The 22,226-nt window shown below is 39.2% G+C and overlaps 2 protein-coding genes across 4 annotated transcripts in view; one reads left to right on the top strand and one right to left on the bottom strand.

The window, feature by feature from the left end:
- ap2a1 (adaptor related protein complex 2 subunit alpha 1) overlaps nucleotides 1-2,762 on the bottom strand; it is a 33,451-nt gene extending 30,689 nt beyond the window's left edge. For both annotated transcript variants that reach the window (XM_084743550.1, XM_084743551.1), the window contains exon 1: nucleotides 1,951-2,762. In XM_084743550.1, coding sequence (XP_084599676.1) covers nucleotides 1,951-2,017 — 67 coding nt within the window. In that variant the 5' untranslated portion in view covers nucleotides 2,018-2,762. The remainder of the gene's footprint in view (nucleotides 1-1,950) is intronic.
- Nucleotides 2,763-12,699: 9,937 nt separating this feature from the next.
- On the top strand, nucleotides 12,700-20,730 carry prmt1 (protein arginine methyltransferase 1). Of its 2 annotated transcripts, none has more exons than XM_084743717.1 (10): nucleotides 12,700-12,765; nucleotides 15,602-15,688; nucleotides 15,776-15,931; nucleotides 16,057-16,120; nucleotides 16,234-16,376; nucleotides 17,719-17,806; nucleotides 18,196-18,311; nucleotides 18,403-18,553; nucleotides 19,478-19,599; nucleotides 19,705-20,730. In XM_084743717.1, the coding sequence occupies exons 1-10, from the start codon at nucleotides 12,739-12,741 to the stop codon at nucleotides 19,786-19,788; spliced, it is 1,038 nt and encodes a 345-aa protein (XP_084599843.1). In that variant the 5' UTR covers nucleotides 12,700-12,738; the 3' UTR covers nucleotides 19,789-20,730. The 2 variants fall into 2 exon arrangements, with proteins under 2 accessions (XP_084599843.1, XP_084599842.1); XM_084743716.1 differs by having other exon boundaries at nucleotides 12,704-12,765; nucleotides 15,593-15,688.
- The last annotated feature ends 1,496 nt before the right edge of the window (nucleotides 20,731-22,226 follow it).

Raw genomic sequence — 22,226 nt, 5'->3', positions numbered from 1 at the left:
TGGGTGACCTATCCCTTTAATAATCGAGACCTCAATTAATTATTGCAGCTCTGATCAGAATATAAAATGACATATCTTGATAGATTTTATATACAGAGTGGAAGTTGTCTTGAGTGAACAGATCAGCTGATTAAATCATGTCAATATCAATAGTTGGGATCTCTCAATTAAGCATTATGCATGTATCCATCATTTAGTTTATCGACTTATATAGTCCAAAACCTCCATCTGCAGCAGCAGCTAGGTGTGGCACATAGCAGAAACCAATATCCAAATATTAACAACTAATATCTATACAATATTGCAAATGTATGCAAAATCATTGACTTTTATAGAATCACAAAGAATGATTTATTTCATAAATATTCATTTAATATTGGCCACTGGTTTGTGCTTGTTAGTGGATTATGGCAGGCGGTTCAGTCTGAACAGGGGTCTGGCTGAGGTGCTCCTGTGTGTATTTTCCTGTGAGTTTGACAGCGCTGTGTCCTCCTTACAGTCAAAGTTACGGAGCTGTAGAGCTGGGCAATATGGCTTCAAAATAAAACCTAGATATTTTTAGGCTATGCCATGATATAGGATATATATCTCAATATACAATTTTTCTCTAACATTACATATTTAAAATTGATGCAAAAATACTATTGTGGACCAAATACCTCTTTTGATATTCCAACAAAATGGCAGAGATGACTGGAGACTTTTGATAAATAATCAGCAGTAATGTGGATATAATAACTAAGTAGGCAAAAGCAAATAATAGAACAGCTAGAACAGTCTGGCACGTCCAGAAAATGACATCATTTTAATGTTACACAGCTTTTAAAAGCAGCAAAAGACAAAACTTATGCTATATCATAATATAACAATATCCAGCAACTAAGACGATATCTAGTGTTATATTGTGATACTAATATCTTTGTATTACCAACTCCTATGTGTTGTCAGTGTAAAATAAAGACATAAACCCCAACATCGGTCCTTGAGTGGGAAGTAGGGGGTCCCAGGCAAAAGGAGGGATATTTAAATGTTTATTGAAAATGGAACTGGGTTTGGCTGTTTTGATTGATTGACGATGCCAGTTTGCTCATTGATGAACTATGACAACTTTATTATCTTAAAACCTTTTTTTCTAAAAAAGAAAAAATCCTCCCAGATTTTGGGGTCCAGGGTCTGATGTGCATCTTCAGTGGTTAGAGCTGTAATGATTAATCAAAAATCAGTCTACCACTAACTGACTTGCATATTATCGCCTATTATTTTGATGATCAATTAATCAGTTTGAGAATTTTTTTTTTTAGGGAAAAAACGTCAGAATTCTCTGTTTTCAGCTTCTTAGATGTACATGTTTTTTGGTTTCTTTACTCTTTTCTGGCAGTAAACTGGATATCTTTAGGTACTGACTAAAACAACAAATTTAAGGAGGTCGTCTTAGGGTTTGGGAAACACTAATTTCCATTATCATTTTTTGGCATTATAAAACAACAACTATTAATCGAGAAAACAACTGACCGATTAATTGACTATGAAAATAATCATTAGTTGCAGTCCTAGGTGTGAGGGTCCTTGACATGGAAAGCTTTGGGAACCCCTGGTTTACACATCTGGATTTATAATATTTTACAGATGTTTCTGGTCTCAGTTTGGCCAAAACGACAGCCAGCATTCAAAAACAAAAGGCCTCGTTTTCTGCAACCAGGCATCAGAGCTTTGGTTCTGGTAAAAGGATCGTGTTACAGCAACATCTGAGTGTTGTTACATTACTGAGTAGTTAGCGGTTAGTAAAACAGAGACACCTAACTGTTGTCTTTGCTCTGGTGCCCCCACGTCATTCCACTACAGCACGTAGAGGGTAGAGCAGCAACAACTCGACTAATGTCAACTGATGCTAATGGCGTCAGATTAACGTTACACAAATGATCAAGTACAATGACACAAAATGCCACTTACAGTTTCTGATGTCCGAAATGAAAACAGCTAATCCGCGCATTCCATCTCCTTTCGACACAGCCGGCATGTTTGCAGGTTTCTGTCCTCACTCCGGCCTGATCCGTAAAACTCAACTGACGTCGGTCAGCTTTTCACACTGGACTGGAGTGGAAGATGGCCAACTTGACGTTTGGTAGTAGCTAGCTCCTCCGCTGCTCCGGCTCGTTCGCCACAACTTTATGATACTAAACTCACTGTACGCTTGTGCGCGGCTAGCTCCGATAGCATTTGCTAACGTTAGATTAGCTGAATGGCGGTGGATCGGGCAGCAGCAGCAGGATAAGTTAACGTTATCCCTGTTAACTGGCTCGTTTCCGCTGGCTATGGCAAGCTAACGTTATTTCATTCAATCCTTATCTGGCTAGGATTAGAAGCTAATGTACGCGCATAACACCGAGGTTTACAGCAATGATTCGCCTCAGCAAAAACCATCCGCTGTTTGGATGTCTGTGATGAATGCAGTCAGATGTGCTAAAATAACCTTCGACAATATAACGTTAAGTTACTTCGAGTCACGCACCGTAAAGCTAGCTTCACAGCTAGCTAGCTAGCTGGCTAGCAATATCATTCAAATACTGGAATACATCACGGGTTGACCGGAATAACTCAGTGAAGACTCTAAACTGCCAAACAGTGCTGTGAAGTGACAGTCCTGCTCTCTGTATCACGCACTAAATGTGGTAAATAAGATGTCCTCTATAATTGATGTCCGCTCTAATTCTCCAGCCTCCACTCCGCGGCTTGGGTAAAGCTCGTGACAGAAGAACCGAGTGCGTGACCGCGCCACGTACCCCGTGCACGCGCACGCAGATTTCTCTCGGCCACAGTGCAGCCTGCCGTTGATTGGTCCAGCTGTAGCGGTACAAATTCACTGCGCCCTGAAGGAAAAGCTCAGTCATGAAATCCTCTGCTTTTGAAAGATAAACTGTAGACCCCACCCATCTTCACTGGCTACTGTAATGAAATTCAACATTATGTCAAGTCCCTTAAATTAATAAATTCTAAATGTGTAGATTTTTCTTTTAATTTTTGTTTATTTTACGTTCAGTGATGCTTAATGTATGGTTAGTTTCCATTTTACTACACTTAATGTATTTTATTTTGTTCCTTTTTGTTGTTTATCTGTTCTGCATTGCTTGTACTGTCTGTTCACTTCATCCTTTAGGATGTTAAAGTCCTTGATATTTGCCTTTTATTATATTTAGCCTTTTTTAAATTTCATTTTAATTAGAGCCTCCTCTGACCATGGACTCTTGAGTCTATATAATGACCTAATACTAAATGTTGTGTAATATATGAAATGTAGAATTACTTTTAACTCAGTTCAAATAATTAACACTGTTCAACAGTCTTCTGCAAAAATAGAGATATACTTTTGCTTTGAATGCAGACAATGCCTGACATCTAAAAGAATTCAAACCACATACAAAAACAAGTAAGATTATGAGATACTACAGCATTAATGTGATTACATTTAGGTGGGCTTTTATTTGAGATACAGTGGGTTAATATAACTTAATTTTTCAGTGTTTCAACTGCCCCCACTGTAACAATTCACCACCACTGGTTCAATGGTAAGACCCTGACTTCTTACATGTAATTTAATATTACAGTCTTGTCCTTATTGGTGAAAATATATTAGTTATATTATTGATTAGTGTGCATATGTATGTGTGTGTCACAGTTGACCCCAGGCTCCCCTATCATAAAATATTGAGTATCTCAAAATAATGAGAAACTTTCTGAAAATAATGACCTGATGTCTAATAAGGACTTAATATGTCAAAATTATATCTTAATATCTTAAAACAGATGAAAGACTGAAAAAGTAAGTCATATTGTACCACTGTCTCTCACATAAAAGCACACCTCAAAGTAATCACATTAATGCTGTAATATGTACTAATGTTATTTAAGTTTTGTTGTGTGTGGTTTGAATTCTTTTTCATGTCAGGGATTGTCTGCATTCACAGCAAAGTCTATCTCTATTTTTGCAGAAGACTGGGCTACTGTTGCACGATTTTAATTATTGTAATTACGATAAAAGTAATTCTACAATTACAAATAAAATAAAACCAAAAACAGGTCGTTATGTAGACTCCAGTGTCCCTGGTGGGAGTAAGTTTTAATACAAATTAATTTTAAAAAAAAAAAAAAGAAAGAAAGAAAGAAAGAAAGAAAGAAGAAAAGAAGGTGAATTGGTCCATTTTTGGGACTGTGACCTTAATTTAAAAATGTGAACTATGAACATGAACTAGTTCCTCTTAATCTCTTGTGAACTGAACTCTGAGCTAGCTCGTCTTAAATGTGAAGATGTACTGACTAGGGTGGCACTTGAAACACCTCAGAGGAGGTGAAACTAAACAATTTCTTTAAGTTTGATCATGTCAAGCTGTCATAACAAATACATCTCAAATAACGTCAACTTCGCTTTAAAAGTGACATACCTGACCAACTGATACTAAATTACAACAGTCATAAACATTCATAAATACTCCTTCATGTTTATGACAGGTGTTATGATATGGTTATAGCAGTGGCAGTGTAATGATAGGCTTATACACAGTCATAAAAATAAAATGTTACCAAACAAATAGATATGAAAAGTGAGTAGTTTTTATAGGCACTTATAAAACATATTATGGAAGCATTAAAAATCATTTTGCACTCATGGTGCATATTGTTTTTGCAGTATCCCCATTTGGGACTCAGCTAAATACTATACATTATAATACATTATTATGGGGGGCTCTTCCAATGCACTGAGATGGGACTGTGCTGGGGGCATGTGTGGGGAGATGTCAGACATGAACAATTGCCCTTTACCATGGCAGCTTTACATCAAACCCTACAGTTATGCATAACTCTAATATTATGTGATAATTATACCTGTGCAATTATTTGTTAGCATATTGTTTATGCATTGATAACTGGCTGTACAGGTGAAGCCTAGTTAATTTTTTGAGTCCTTAAAAGTAGACTGAATGTTGATGCACTGAACATTAGATTCAGAGTTTATCATGGTGCATGAAAAAGGCTGACATAATGAGTTATTACACTTTAATCTGTTCCAGGTTCATGGGTGCTTCGGTTCTTCATTCTGCTGTGGAATTTGAATTATTCACAGTAGTGAGCTCACTTGCACCAAAAATGGTCATAGCCAGCTATCATCAGTAGAGGGCAGTATTGTAATATAGATGTTCATTTTCATTCACCTCAATGGGATTCATTTAACAATGAAACTGTCCAATGTGGTGCACTATTCCACACATATGTAGGGTATTTTACATGGTAACATGATACCTTAGCATAGTGTATAATGCTGTATGGTGCATGTGTTACGTTTAATTGTTTTATAACTTTAAATAAAATTATATTTCCATGTGAAATTCATGGTCAGGCATCAACCTGGTGTGATTTACGACAGCAAATTTCTGTGGGTGTCTTCCTCTTCTATAAACTGTGTTTTCACTGAGTTTGTTACTTTAATTTGCTCTGATGTAAGTTTTTTTATTCATTAAGGTGAGTTTCTTAAGAAACATGAGCAGCATATTAGCAGACTTCCCAGCATGCATTGTTTGGCAGTTAAAACTCTCCTGAAACCCTCTGAAGAAAACATTTATGATGAAAATTTGCTATGTGTTTGTTATACACTGAAAGATTAGCCATGTTTGCTTGTTTTCACAATAATGAAAACACAGTGAACCACGATGGAGTGAAGTACTGAATTCATAAATTGTAGTAAATACTAAATGTCAAATATTATAGTGTTTGTAAGTAATATCTTGTATATTAAACATGTTTTCTCAAATACATCTGAATTAATATCAAGTTTGTTGACTAGAAAAGTTAATTTATTTTGAATAATTCAAAATTAGCTCAACTTGTTTTTTCAGATTTATTCTTAAAATTTTAAGGCAGCCTGGACAATAACTTTTTTAAGTTAGTGTCCAAGCATAGTGTAAAGTGCTGCATGATGTATGCATTCAATTTAATTGTGGTATTACAGTAAACAAAATTAATTTTCCATGTTAAACTCATGATCAGGCATCAACCCAGCATGTTTTAACAGAGCCATGGAACTTTAAAGGTACAATCAGTAGGATTTGTCTGAGCTGTTCGTAAATGCATCAAATAGATGTCAGGATGTCAGACACTGATGTTGTTGGTTGGTACTGGACATCCCAGGCAAAGAAAAATAATGACACAAGAAGAAAATACAGGCAGAGGACCATGTCTCAGCAAATATAGCCACACATCACTCATGGGCCGTAAGCGATGATTGAAACAGATTATGTTTGCATGAATCTATACAATATTTTTAGGAAAATGTTGCGTTTTATACATTTAACGGGACATTCACCCAAAAATGAAAATTCAGTCATCATCTTCTCACCGTCATACTGATTGAAGGTCGAGTTTACTTTTATAGTCCACAAAACACTGCTGGAGTTTCACAGGAAAACAGTGTTGCAGAATCTCCAAAACAATGAAAGTGAATGGTAACTCCAACAGAAAGTTTGATCAGTGACGTCATGATAGCGACAGCTCCTCAAGAAATCCTCTTTAAATGAGCCATATATGCAATAATAACGGCTATACGCTATTATCCAAGTACTAAATATTAACTGAGCGTGGTGAGCCGGCAAAAAGTCAGTGAACACGTTGGGAAGGGAAAGAGGAACAAACAAAAGCAGGTGGAGAAAGCACACCATCAACCCCAGCAAGATGGACGTGAGCTCGACAAGGAAGAGTTGCAAATTCACTCCGAGATTCGTGAACTGAGAGAAGAACGCAAAGAGGCCTTAGAACAGGGGCGGATCTAGAGGAGTGACATAGAGTGGCAGTTGCCACCCCAGTTTTGGACGATCTTATTTAAAAATGTATCTGAAAAGTTCTGGCTGATTGAAAGTTTGCAAGCGAAGCTCCAATGTCCAAGTGCAAGTGAATACAGTAAGAGATGACGCTGACCCTGATGTTTCAGTTTCACTCAGCTCCACTGTCCCTGCAGCAGACAGCCTCTCACTGTCCAAGCTGCTGATGACTGCAGATGGCTTTGTCCTTCCGGCAGCTTCCGGAGTTCCTGATGAAAATACTGCTGACGTTGCTTCTCGCTCTCCGCAGCCTTTTCTTCAAACTTATTTGCCTCATCGTGTTCATCATCACTTTTCAGCTGCCATGGAGAGACTGAAGTCATCTACTCGGATGATTAGATGCTTAAAGAAATCTCTTGAACTGCCAGAAGAATTAACTATCCACATAGAGAGAGCGCACAGGTCTGTTGCTGAAAAACCAAGAGCAGAACAAGCTGCACCAAGGTCCATTATAGACTGATTCCTAGACTATCACATGAAGGACATCATTTTTGCAGCAGGCCTGGAGACAACAGCTGATAACCTAGAATGGAGACAGAGTGTATTTCGACCAAGATTACTCCCCAGAAAAAAATGCAAGGAGGTATGACAAGTGATTAAATAATGGCAGGAGAAAAAGGTTAAAGCCAAATCTCCATTCCCAGCCCAGATCAAGATCTTTCTCGAGTACCACAGAGTCTCTGATACTATTCACACAACTGCTGCTGCTGATAACAGCACTACTTTTCATGACATTTTAAGAATTTTTGTAATATTTTAGGTACTGTTCAATGTTTTAGTTTTCTTTTTTGCAGTTGTTGTGTTACCATACTGCTATGGATGGTTCGAATGCTAAAACTATACTATTAACACAGCAACAATTAGTGGGAGTACTGCAATTCATTAATTAATTAAATGTTGTATGTCACCTGTTGTGTTACAACAAGTTTATGTGTGTTAAATTCTTTATAACAGAAGGAAAGGTGTTTAAGAGGATCTAACCTCAACCCTCTGACAATGTTTCATCCAAATATGTTTCCAATTGTTCATACTGTTATGTAAAAATAAACCTTCAGAATAAAGGTGTAAAAGCTGTGGTAATTTGAGTCAGTAGCTCACCAGATATAATTAAAATATGAGCCATTTTTCCAAACACCAAACCCAAACCCTCTGACAATATTCCATTAAAGTGTTTCCAATTGTTCATACTGCGATGCTAGAACTTAAAACTTTTTAAAAAGTGTTGTTAATATATTTTACTTTACTTATGTATCCATGTCAGATTTGCAGGGACTAGACAGCTAACTGAAAATGAGTCCCACTTGTTTCTGCGTCAAGAGATATGAAAGTTTGGTTTCAACATCGCTCAAATAGGCGCAGACAAACAAATTAAATAAGTTAACTTCATCAAATCACTTTCAAACTGTGCACTCCTGACTTCTAGTGGCTGATATCAGTATGACATGTGATGGAGGTACACCTTCCACTGCATGTTTTAACTCACTCTGTTACCATTAAGTAAGAATGAGAATAGAAAAGCCTTCAGATATGTACTACAGTTATTATTACTGACATATAAACTGTAAGAAAGGTGGAATGGAATATTGTCAGCAGACCCTCCTAAAGACCTTTACTTCTGTCCTCAAGTCATTATAACTATCTTAGATTAATAGAAACGTCTTGTTCTCATTAATAAAAGACAAAAAACAAAAAACAAAAAAAAATCAGGATATTTTTGAAAGCATAGTTTTGGCCCTTCATCCACACACAAACAGCGCTTTAGGTCACTAAAAAAATTAGCTTTTTGAAAACACTATCCTTGGTGAAGATATTTAAAAACTCAGTGTTGTTGTGTACCATTGTCTCCTGTGTTTAACGTTAGTGTGCACTGCTATCTCCATGGTTACCCCCTTTGTTTACATGAGGGGCTATTTTGTGCAACGGGGGAATGGTGAGAAAACTTTTCAGCCTCAGTAAAAGACTACACCCCCCCCCCTGTGGAGGTAGTAACAACAAAGATGAGGGTGCCTGTGGACGCACATTGTATTACATCTGTGACCCTGGAAAGTCATTATTGCATCTGGACTGTCGTCATTAAATATTTAATTTAAAATCAGTTAACTGATTAATTACCAGGGAACAGGTAAGAATCTACACAATATATTCTATTCAGTAAATATTGTTTTTCTGGATCTCATTCTGTTCTGTATAGATCTACTTATTCTTTGGCTGACAGATGGAGCAAACTGTTTTAAAGGAGGGAGGTTTGTAGTGGGAGCTCTGGTCAGTTAGGGGGGGCCCTCAGCAGAATTTTGCTTAGGGCCTCATGGAGGTCAGGACTGACTCTGGACCACAGAGTCACAGTCATAACTCTCAGACTCACCACTACAACGACTCTCTCCCTGCAGATCAGGATGGTATTCGCTTAAAACTGTAAGAGTTGGCAGTTATATTGCTCTCAGCCAGGTCTCCCAAGGGTGCAATTTCAGTTAAATCAATTAATTAAAGCCGTTGTGGGAGCATGATGCTGATTGGACCAAAATCTGCAAGGGGATCTTTCTGAAATGCTCCTCTATTTCTATACATGGACAAAACTTTATTTTTTCACAGGATCTATTATGCATCTGTCCTCCTCCAGAACATGTTCCCAAACAGCTCCATCCTCTGTTTCAAATGTAAAATATATAAAGAATATATAAAGGTACATTTTTCAGTGAATTCTGGTCGTGTCAGTGTATCAAAGTATTTTGGAAAGAGGTTCATGTTGCACCATAGTTTGGACAATTTCTTTGATAAGGATGCCAAATCTCTACTGCAATGGTGTGCCCCACAGGTCCCCTTGGTTAACATGTGGTTATCACAGATATCAGTTGTGCTTCCTGTGGGGAGATTCACTTAATGATCTCAATAAAAATTCAGACAGGTTCTGGCAACTTTGGGAACCCCTGCACTTTTTCCTTCAGAAACTCAGACACACCTTTACCCAGAAGGCAGTAACTGGTTGCTCCATCTACTGATGTCAGTGTCAAATTCTGGTACAATTTTTAATTTTAAAAAAGCATGTATTATTATTATTCATATCCTACAGCATATGCTCTTTTCCCCAAATTCATCATTTTATTTGAAAAAAAAAACACTGAAATAACTTTATTAATTTTAAATATTACTTGGAACATCACAAGAGTACGGTAATAAAATAATAAATGTTTAAAGGATTTTATCATATTTGTCATCATACTGGTTTTTAATGCTTAAGTGATGAGATAAATTGGAGGTTACTGCCTTTTGCTTTGGTATGACCCAATATTTTTTGATATGTTCTGCAAAGGCAGTATACAGGAACTGCCAAATAAGGGTCAAAGGTCAAATCAGAGGTCAGGATTAATATGTAGAAAGTATAACCTGATATAAAGTTATAAAACTGCCCCATATCCAATTATCTGCCGGCCACTGTTTTGGCTGAACAACAAGAAAACTTTTAAGTCATTTTTCTCAGTTCTGGACTCTGGGAAGTTACTGCCTGTTTCCTGGCCAGTATTGTTGGTGATGAGAGAGTAGACAGGCTGGCAAAAGAAGCAGTCAAAAAGGGGATAAGTTGAAGTCAGTATTAAATTGTCAAAATCAGAGGGGAAAGACTCTCAATCCAAAACACAGTAGGGATATTCAGAAGTGAAGGAGCAAAATAAAAAGAGAAAATTATAATAAACAGACTGAGAATTGGGCACAGCAACCTTAACCACACGCTTTTCATAATAGGGAAACATCCAGCTGCTTTTTGTGATCATTTCTACTAGACCAAGACAATATGCAAAAAAAATGCACAGGAAAGACAACGACTATGACACAACTATGGAAATAGGACAGGTAGAGGACAATATCAAACTAGAACATTTCGCATGAAATTTTGAGTGTGCCTGATGCTTGCTGTCGACTGGTATCCCCACCATATTGCCAGAAGTATAAATAGCAGTAGATGTATCATTGAGGTTGCGTGTGTCTGTGTGTGTGACAGAAGAACAATATGGCTGACATTAAAAATGTCAGTAGGCAGCCATGGATATTAGACTTACAATCAGCCTTGTCAATTTATGCCTAGCAACTGTGAATGGACATGTATCCACTGTGTAGGCAAGATAGGCAGTTCATGAATGAATGAATGAATGAATTTAACATTAACCAGCTCAAACTTTGAATTTATTAACAGTCAAAAAAGACTGCTGTCTAAAATGTCCAAAGTTGGACACAGAAAGACACAGACAGAGACAGACAGACAGGCAGTGTTTTTAAACTGTTAATAACTTCACACTTGGAGCTGTTTCAGGTGTAATTCTCTCTGTATGAGGTTTTAACTGTCAAAAAACAGCTTTAGGTCAATCCACCAATCAGAAGACAGGACTGGCCTGACTGGCTAATCACCTGTATGTTACAGCACAGACAAATTTGAATACTGAAAGGACTGAAAGAAAGAAAGAATTTAACCTGAAGCAGATCAAGGTTTGAATTTATGAACAGTTGAAATAGACAGCAGACAAAAATGTCAAAATTGGACAGAAAGACAAAGATGGACAGAAACAGGCAGATATTCAGACAGAGTGACAGAGAGAGAGAGAGTGACAGACAGACAGTCAACTGTTAATAATTTCAAACCTTGAGCTGCTTCAGGTGTAATTGTCTCTGCATGAGGTTTGAACTGCAAAGAACTCAGGCTGGTGAAATTGGCCAATCACGTGTGTGCAACGGCACAGTACAGTTTGAATACTGAGATGACCTAACTACTGTTGGTTTATTCAGCCAATCGCCTGTGTTCAACAGCACATTCAATTTTAAATACTCCAAAAAAAGGCAAATGTTGAGACAACATACTTCTCCAACTACAGCTGTTTAATGAAACACTGTAATTGCTACAGCTAAAAACCACATATGGTGAGCGAGAGGACAGGTTGCCGAACGCAATGATGCAAATTTCATTTCTGTGGTGTGAAAAATGAGGCCACCACCGCGATGGAAAAAACTGGAATCATCTGCTTTCTTCCAGAAAGTTTGGCTTTCACTTAACATGGGAGTGAATGGGGCATTTGGTTGGACTTGTTGTCCTTTTGGACCTTGGCTAGGCAAAACCATTTGTCCGTTTGCTTCGGCAGTCACACCTCTGCGACTGGCATGACTTTTCCTACAATCTGATGTATATTTTCTGTATGTAGAGTGAACACTGTGGCCATGGGCGTGAGTTTAAGAGAAAATTTCTAGATGATTTTAGAGCTGTTCTCCACTCTAGCAATGACATCACCCACTCTATCTCAAACAATTCACACCCATTATAAAGTCTCAAACAGACTGAAAATCTCCCAAAACAAAAACTACTTTCATTAAAACTGTTGTAGCTATGAAAATGTTGTTTCCTGTGAATAAAGGCCACAGTCTGGTGAACCATTCAAACTTTGAATGACTGTTCTAAGAAAGTATGGCGAAGCCACATGGTGTCAAAGAGGGGCGATTTTTGAGTGCCTTTTGCAAAATTCCCATTCATTTTAAATGGGAAATTTTTCGCAGTTTTGTTGCGATTTTGTTGCGGTTTAGTGAATCATTACATATAGTGTACCTGCACGTCAGGCACACTGAACGAGTGTGGTGAGAAAGTGGTTATTTAGTTTCTTTTTAAGGATGACTGGACTGGAAAACGGTTCTGAAGTGAATGGTATTGAGGGGGTGTACAACCTCAGGGTGGCAGTAATGCAACATGTTGGATGCAAACTGCCGTTAAACCTCAAAGAAGAAGAAGAGGAACACGCGGAGGAAGAAGAAGAAGAAGGCGGTCCTATCAGAAGGGAGAGCTGGCTGTCGTGGGCGGGCTCAGGGAAGAGTCTTTCAAGCTCACGCAGTCAGGCAGGAGATCGAAATGGCGGCGCCAGCAGAGAGGATGGAGGTAAGGTCTTTTACATGGAAATACAACAAAGTCTTCTCATTTGTTTTCGTAAACTATACGCGTATATTTTGATTATTTGGGGAAACATGTTGCGAATTGTTACACAATCTTAACATTTGTTTTTTTGTTGTTACATAATTACCAGATAGCGATGCATCCATTTTAACTTAGCAAACGTCTAGTTCTATGTGATGCGTTTGCCGCTCATTCATTCAACGTCGCACTTCGGACGGAGCTCGGATTTGGTTTAAATACCCGAACTATTCCACATTTCTCTTACAACTAAAACAAATGACCAGCGTTGGTAGCTCAAGCAGCCGTAGAAACGTAGCTGTGGTTTGTGCGACAGCCGGCCGGTTGAGACTGACGAGCCTATGGGACCGCATGGGGACTAACGTGTTAGCATGTTAGCTGGTGTGGATGCTGCCTCATTCTCCCACTGGTTCTTCTGTTGTTAGCTGCCTCTCACATGATCCCACACGTGTGCCGGGACATTTCTCGTGGTGTCCCGGGTTATTAACGGTGCCCACAACACATTTGCTGACCTTTTTACGTCTTGGTGTCTTTGCTTGCCGACATTAGTAAGCTAGCACAACGCGTTAAAGCGCAGCAGCATGTAGGTAACATCAAAGTTACCTGTTAGCTGGCTCTAGTGTACAGGCCTAGCAGTGAACCTGCTGGCGGTGAACATTTCGAGACCTTTGTTTGAGTTGGCGGTGCGGGTCGCGGGACATGTGTATGACAATTCTCAATGAAGGCTAGTATCGCAACACAGTTTTATTAACCATGTGATCTCGTCTTTTGTACTGCGGGCTGGTTGGCCCTGATCACCGTAAACTTGGCCATTTGAAACTGTCCCATAGTAACTTTCTGTATTAGGCAGGGGTGGAAATAACTAATCACAAGTTCTCAAATTACTGTAATAAAGTATTTATTTATTAAGTTTTTTGGGGGGCTATTTACCCTTTGAGTCCGTACTTTTATTCACTACTATTCTTTACACTATGTAATCTACTTAGTTACTGTTAGAATTATAATTGAGTACTGAGTATAATTTGAATGAATATCCCAACCTTTCATTCACTTTTTTTTAGATAACGCTATCTGATTGCAAATGAGCCAATGAGAATCAGGACCTGTAGTCAAAAATCACTCAATACTCCAACAGACAAGTTTTGTAGTGATGTAAATGATTAATCATCAATTATTTAATTGCCATTAAGAATTTCACCAATTAAAAATGCATTAACTGATATTTAAACAGTCTAGAAATGGCAGTAATTGCACCTCATTTGCCATAGGGTTGGGTGGTATGCTAAAATTTTTAAAATGAACATCATCAGCCCGATTGGCGATGTCTTCGTTCCCCCACCCACCTCCTCCTGTCCTCTCAAGTCTCAGCTGGGAGATGTGAGCAAGCAGTGAATTCACTACGTCCAGTAAACAAAAAAAAACCTCAAGTGCCATTTTCCTTTTTAGCTGAGAAATGCAAATGTTCACCTTCTGAATCCAGTTTCTTTTACCAAACTAAGATGAGCTTAATTGGCTCGTTAACTCCTTGTAAAACACTTCATTTAAAGGTGACAGAAAAACATGTAAAACTCACCATGACCATCTTTGTTAGTCTGTCCACTCTTCCAATAAACACCAACTCTAGTTTGGTCAAATTAAATCCTAAATTAACCGTGTGAAAAGAGTGTAGATAGTCTGACTCTGCAGGCTGTTTGCCTCTCACTCATGGTCTGGGTTACTTGGGGTGTGTACAGTGTACTGGCGGATGAAAGTGCACTGTGGAGCAGTCACTCTGCAAATCATTACATTAGCGAAATACAGTGACAAATATTGCCTCAAAAATCGTCGGAAAAAAGCAATCTGTGATGGATTCAGCCCGTCATTGATAGATTATATATTTGCCCAATTGCTCAACGCTAATTTGACACCATTTTTTATCTGGTGGAGCTGTTTGTTGAATAAAGAAACTTTAACTTAAAATTACACTCTATTGTATGGAGGTGAAGGTGTGTTGATACCAGTTGACTAAAAGGGGGTGTGGCAATTGGAGTTGTCTGTCAGGAAGAGTTGCCTAGCCTCTCAATGGAATTTACAGACTCAAACTTCTACTGTTCAGTCCAGTTGGCAGAGACACCCCATGAGCAACAGGGTTTCCCTGAGTGTATTACGAGCCCACTGGACCTAGGCAACAGGGAATTTTTTGACATGGGACATCCTCTTTTAATTGTGCCATGAATTACACGATTGTGTCTGTCAATTAAAAATATCATTTTACCTGTCAAGAAAGGCAATTCAATGTCAGACTCTTTGTAAATATCTACTCTAGTTGACTTTGTAAAAGTGTATGTTGAATAAATTACTTAAACACATTACATTACATTTACATTAACATTTTCAAATCATCAGTCAGCTTGTAGCACTGACTTAAGGAAGAGGTTTATAAAATCTGGTAATTTGTGGCTTTTTATAAATTCTTCTGGGTTTTTTTGTAATCTTATCAAAAAAAACATAGGGCCCTACTTAAACAGTGCCATCAGTTTATCACTGTCAAAAAAGACACTCAGCCACAGCCCCTGTTGAAAGATAGTTGCCTCCAGGCCTAACAAATTTGCTGGGGGAAATCCTGCACCAAGTCAAAGCCAGAGTTATCTATTTATGCTCTTTTGATGCATTAAGAGCTGTTTATCCCCTTTCTGAATTGAGGATAAATTCTTTACACCACATCTGACATGTGCACTGTCTGTAGTTTTGCATTTGGTTAAGACCTGTAAACTGAAACAGGAACAAAGTTGTAATTGTGTGCGTCTTTGTTGAGGTTTCTCAGGGGGAGAGCTCAGCCAAGCCTGCAGCTGAGGACATGACCTCAAAGGACTACTACTTTGACTCATATGCCCACTTCGGCATCCATGAGGTAATTTCTTTTAAACAAGATGCAGTGATCAAAATAAAATTTATCTCCCAGTTCTTAACCTGTCTGCTATTTTTATTGCCACATTAGGAGATGCTGAAAGATGAGGTTCGCACCCTGACCTACCGCAACTCCATGTTCCACAACAAGCATCTGTTTAAGGACAAGGTGGTGCTGGACGTGGGCAGTGGGACAGGCATCCTCTGCATGTTTGCCGCCAAAGCAGGAGCCAAGAAGGTTATAGGGGTACGTATTGGACTATATCACAACTGATCCATTTGTGAGGCTTTCTGGATTGGCCAGTCATTAAGCATTTTTTTTTTAGTGATAAATAGGGAATGTATGAATTTAAATGTTCTTTGTCTTTACAGATTGAGTGCAGCAGCATTTCAGACTATGCTGTGAAAATTGTCAAGGCCAACAAACTGGACGATGGTGATTAAAAAAAATCCAATCATGTGATGACACTTTTGTAGGGTTTTACAATATTTCTAGGTGTTGTGAAGGACTTTGATGATGTAACTTCTGTCCTTTTCTTGTGTCTCCAGTTGTGACCATCATCAAGGGAAAGGTGGAGGAGGTGGAGCTGCCTGTGGAGGGAGTAGACATCATCATATCAGAGTGGATGGGCTACTGCCTCTTCTACGAGTCCATGCTCAATACAGTCATTTATGCCAGGGACAAGTGGCTGGTATGTATGTCTCTGTCAAGCACCGCCTTCCATAGTTACTTGTTGCTACGTCTGTCAAGCTTTCCATTTACGCACTGCATGTATGCAGTTTACGGTGATAACGGTGGCAGATTTAATATCAAAATTGGGAGTCATTGTTGGCACACAAGGTCTTTGATTCCACAGAGAAGTAGACAAAAGCAGCTTCTCATTTCTGGCTGACGACCGTGGATTTTGTCAGCTAAAATGACAACACTCACGAGCAGATTTCATTCTTGTTATACAAAAAGTCATTCTCCAGCTGACGTTTGTGTTTCCATCTGACTCGTTTTAAAACAAGAACGCTGTGAAAGTGTATATGTAAAGTTACGGTTAAGCAAACATATAACGTTAATGCTAATTAACTGAGGCTAAAGCTAGCTCACAGCAAACATTGGTCAGATGGTAAAGTATGACAGGTATATCTACATGATCAATGACAGAAATACACTCACTAATGTGGGAAAAGGAAGAGTGTAGTGGACCTTGAGGTGGTCCCCGGGCCAGACCAGCTGGACCACAATCGTCACAGGAAAAGAGTCTCCTGCACACCACCTCAACATGTAGATAAATTCAAAGCTTGACAGGTCTGCAGCGCCATAGTTACAGTTGCTAATCAGTGATTGAACAGTTGCTGTTTGGAGGCGTTGCTTATGAGAGCAGCCAAATATCGATCTACGACCATGCTTCCTTTGGATGAAAAACATGCAATGTAAAAGCAGCCACTCAGTATGTGTGTCTGTAGCAAACACTTCATCACAGGTTAATGATGTTAATGAGTAAATGACTGTGTGCCGATTGTGTCCATATTTCAAAGTGAATCAGAAAAGAGAAACTACGAAGGAAGTGCAGTACAGCCAGGCTTTCTTTTCAAGGGCTGGTGACAAAACCTAAAATCCCAGTCAGAGATAACAGCTGTCATAGCGGTAGTTATCAACTTGCTTTATTAACTCAGTTTCATGCTGCAGCTCAGGACACGTCTGAGAAAGCCTGACTTCAGTGTGTGGATGATCTGCTTTGTAATGTAATCTTTTGTCACTGTGAAACTAAAAAGGAATAATTTTGCTGCCTCATGGCTACTGAATCTGAACAGTGAACTCATTTAGACATCTGAATGTCCTTTTCCACAAGGATTTATCTTTAGTTTCAGTTTGATGTTTTCAAAAAATTCCAGCGGTGATTGTTTGTTGCTGAAGTGCACTTTAGGACTCTGCTATTAACACCTAATACGCTGAGGGTTGTTTTTGTGGCTGTTGGGGGCTGGATGGTCTGTCACACACCTGTGAGTCTGAGTCTTTTTCCCCCCTCTCTCACCCTCTGACAGAAACCAGATGGACTCATTTTCCCTGACAGGGCAACGCTTTACGTCACTGCTATTGAAGACCGGCAGTACAAGGACTACAAAATCCACTGTGAGTAGTCTCTGTCACCTGACATAATCCTGTGATAAGGAGATTTCCCATCCTGTAAGATATTCATGATACTGGGGTTCATGGACACAGGAGCCTTGTCTACAGATGGATTTTTGTTTAAAGTGAATTTATTCCATCATCTGTATCTTGAGTCTAAAACGTAATAAAATGCCTCTTTGCCTCAAATTGTGCAAAAATGCGCATTTCTACTTTTTGCTTTATTTTTTTCCAGCTAATATAACTGATAGTTACCTGCTTCTCATGGCAGATAAATAACATAACTGATAATGTCATGTTATTGTATTTTACAGTTTATATAAGATCACCTCAGTGTAAGAAAGGCTAAGATGTAGTGAGCTGAAAGTGCTGTGTGTTTGTGTGTCTGTCAGGGTGGGAGAACGTGTACGGTTTTGATATGTCATGCATCAAAGAGGTGGCCATTAAGGAACCCCTGGTTGATGTTGTGGACCCCAAGCAGCTGGTCAGCAATGGCTGTCTCATCAAGGTGGGTGGATGAAAGACCTCTGTCCCATTACAGAAATTCTGTAATTGAACATGTTTGCTCTAACGCTGTCTTTTTACACGTCTTTGATCAGGAGGTGGACATCTACACAGTGAAGCTGGAGGACCTGACCTTCACCTCACCGTTCTGCCTGCAGGTGAAGAGGAACGACTACATCCACGCTCTGGTCACTTACTTCAACATCGAGTTCACTCGCTGCCACAAGAGGACCGGCTTCTCCACAAGTCAGTACAATCAAGGACACATTTTACTCATTCATGCATCATTAATCTGGCTGCATCGCTCAGTGTGTTATGGCTGTCCATGACTTTGACTGTAGTTAACCTGTTCTTCTAGGACTGGATACAAACAATATGAATTGTGATGGTATAATTTGTAGGGGTGCAACAGATCGCAGCAGGCCTGTAGCCTGTACAGATCAGCCCGCATGTGACCTGTGAACTAAACATAACCACCATAGTGTTAAATAGTTTTACTGTCAGTTAGTTTTTAAAGTAATAACTCCCACTATCTTTGATGCAGAGTAAAAAGACAAGATGGATTTGGGTAAGTAAGTAGCTGGGTAAAGTTACACCATTGGTCAGTCGAGTGCATGTCATGGCGTCAACAACAGTATGTCGCCAACACATGCGGCTGCGCCCGGTCAGCACACTTAAGCCTGAAAACAAGCTGCAGCTAAAAGACTTCGTTCATGATCACCTGAAGTGTTTTAGACAGTGTTTTTGTGTTTTAGACACAATGTGGCTCAGTATAAACTCTTCTCCTTATGCCCCACAAACTAATTATATTCCTTGTGGCCACAGTGGTGTTGATGCCTGCACTGTATGAACCGCTGGAAAACCAGTGGGCTGTTTAGTGTGGTGACTCCCAGCAGGCTACAAACTGGAGTCTTTGAACAGTGACAAGCAGATAGATTTGTGTGATATACACCTATGTTTTTCCATGCCCCGTCTCTGTCTATGGAAGTCTGTTTCTGCCAATGTGACTGTTAATAAGTCATTATAATGAGAAACTTTATCAAAATGAGTTGGTATCTCAAAATAATGACTTAGTATTTCAGACATAATGAGCTAGTTTCTCAACCTAATGACTCCTTTGAATTGTTTTAGCAGCAGACTGTATTTAATCATACATATCCCTTTTCTCAGGCCCAGAGTCCCCCTACACCCACTGGAAGCAGACAGTCTTCTACCTGGATGATTATCTGACAGTCAAGACTGGCGAGGAGATCTTCGGCACCATCAGCATGAAGCCAAACGTCAAGAATAACGTAAGGGCTTCATCGTTCATCTTTGATTTGATTTCAGAGACTTGTTTGATTACAGCCTTAAGTCTCTGTGTGCATCTCGTCTGACTTGTTGCCGTTGCTTTGCAGAGAGACCTGGACTTCACCATAGACATCGACTTCAAGGGTCAGCTGTGTGAGATGTCGAAGACGTCGGAGTACAGGATGCGTTAGAATTCTCCTCTGTCTCTCTCTCCCTGTCTTAGTTTGTCTTTATTAGAGGACAGATCTGTTTGACTGGGAGTCTGTACAGTAGTTTGAGGCTCCCCCGCAGCAACATTTTAAGACCGTCGGTTTCTTTCGTTTTGTTTTTTTTTTTTGTCATTTTCTTGTTCAAATGTTAACAGTATTTAAAAGGTTTTCATATTCTTGGGTCAAAGGTCATTGGCGTGTTGATTCATTGTGCCGTAGACACTCAACAAAACGTGTGCGTTCAACATGTGCCTGGTGTTTGTGTCCAACATCTCGGGTTTTGCTTTCGGGTTCTTGTTCTCTGCATGTGCGAGATCCATAGAGACATCAGCACAGACATGTCTGCGAAGTATTACTGTTCAGTCACCTGGCCCTCCCTACGGTCATTACATGACCCAGCTAACGGTCTCCCCTTATTTCTCATTCTGTTGAGACTGTAGGCATGTGGGTCAAGAAACCCCGCCTCCTCCACTTGTGTTGGTAGAAACCATATATAACTGACAAGAAGCTGTTCAGACCAAAAATAGCTGTATTTTTTAAAAACAATGGTTGTGTGCTGATGTGAATGTGGTGCTCCAGGTTGTCAGTTTTCGCTGATAGACTCAACACTGATGCACAGCAGTTCATACTTTAAAGTTCTCATGGCTGCATGTCGGTGGTTGTGACCTACACTGTATGATTAGTAGAACAATGCAAAGCACTTACTCCATTCTCATAGACCAGTAATGTGCCCTCACATGCATTAAATTAGCCAATCACTGAATTCAGTTGTAAGAAATATTAAATAAACTTAAACTAAGACGTGGGTTAAAGGCCCAGTGTTTGAGGTTGTTGTCTAGGGTATTTGGAAAATCTAATCTTTTTTGAGCTAAAAATTATTTTTAGAATTTGTTTTACAAGGTCTGTCTCATATGTCATCATTAAGTCCTTAAGCCCTTCAGCTGTGCCCTATGGAACCTAAATTCTGAAAAAATATGAATGGTAGTCTATGGCAAGAAGCATTTTTTTTGCCACAAACTACATGTTGGTCAATTTAAAACGTAATTTTGCAAGTCAAGGAAGTTTGCGGTAGGTTTGGTGTGGTTTAGTTTTGTGTGAAACCGCTCCCTGGTCTCACTAATATACGTCGCCAGCACCAATCTCACTGCCCCTTGTATTGTTATCTTAAAGTGTTTTATTAGCGTTCCTTAGTGCTTTTGTCAGCCATGAAGAGAGAGAGCAACTAAGACCTGCTGGTGTGCGACCACATCCTGGTACAAAAACACACAGGCATCATCGCCACAGTGGCTAACGTTAGCTTTTTGAGGGACAAAATAATGACTGTACTCTTAATTCTTCTTCTTCTAATTACATCCGATACTTTGATGACAAACTGCAACTTTCTTGACTCGAAAAATTATCTTCTAAATTGAAAAACGTGATTTGCAGCACGATTTAAATGGGATCAAAATTCTTACCGTTGACTACAGTTCACGTTTTTTGGGGGTTTTTTTTCAAAATTTAGGTCCCATGGCGCTCCACCACGGGACTGACTTAGGCACTCTAGTGTGGCAATAGGATATTTGTTATTGCACTTCACCACAGTAGTGCCAGAGCGATGACTGGGGGATTAGCTGCAGTAACCGTCACAGTGCCATACTACATATATCATCATAGTGGGCTGTTGTAGTGTGTAGTATACAGAATATCAACATTTTATTTTATGCTACCAGGAAGTGACATCAGAAGCAGACATCAAAATGCATTAAGTAAACTTATTGTGTCACTTTGTTGTTTGAAGATAATGAAAGCCAGTTCAAAGATCAGTATGTAGTATGTATTTGGGACACGGTGCATAAATTGACCTTTACATAACCAGAAGTGGGCTGCTGCTAAGTGTTTGTTACTGAGCCTGTGTCATGTGGGTTGCAGAATTTGCCCCCAGCTACCCCCTACATTGCTTGGATTTGATCCAGTCTGACTGTTTAAAAAAAAACAAAACATGTTGATGCATTGGAGAGCTGGAGAGATCGACGTCCTGATGAGAACCAGATTTGAGGCCTGGTTCCAGCCGGCTGCACAGCTCTGTCAGATGTCCTGGAGCCCATGTGTTTGTCTTGATACGATGTGTGTCTGAGGCTGCTCGATCAATCTGAACAGTAGTAACCATCTTGCAGAGACAGCTCTGACTCACCACACTTTGATTTTTCTCTTTTGTATTTTTTTTTGTTTGTTTTTTTGTTGGCTGCTTCTTTTTTTAAAATAAAACTAAAACTGTAAACGTATTTTTTCTTGCATCGTCTACAATTCTTTCTGCTCTGTGGTGTTCTTTCTGTAAAGATTCTCACCATGCATGGCCTCATTGAGCTTTATACACATCCTGACATCTGGAAACAACTTCTGTAAATTTAAAACTCTCAACACTAACAAACTGTTTATAG

The sequence above is a fragment of the Lutjanus erythropterus genome, chromosome 19, assembly GCF_056507025.1.
Source record: "Lutjanus erythropterus isolate fLutEry1 chromosome 19, fLutEry1.hap2, whole genome shotgun sequence".
NCBI classification, from domain to species: domain Eukaryota; kingdom Metazoa; phylum Chordata; class Actinopteri; order Lutjaniformes; family Lutjanidae; genus Lutjanus; species Lutjanus erythropterus.
This window is presented reverse-complemented; position numbering and strand designations above follow the sequence as displayed.

Coding starts and splice junctions, on each gene's coding strand:
- prmt1 (XM_084743716.1), top strand. CDS start 12,739: ATGGCGGCGCCAGCAGAGAGGATGGAG. Junction 15,932..16,056: donor GAGCCAAGAAGGTTATAGGG/GTACGTATTGGA, acceptor TTGTCTTTACAG/ATTGAGTGCAGCAGCATTTC. Junction 17,807..18,195: donor CAAGGACTACAAAATCCACT/GTGAGTAGTCTC, acceptor TGTGTCTGTCAG/GGTGGGAGAACGTGTACGGT.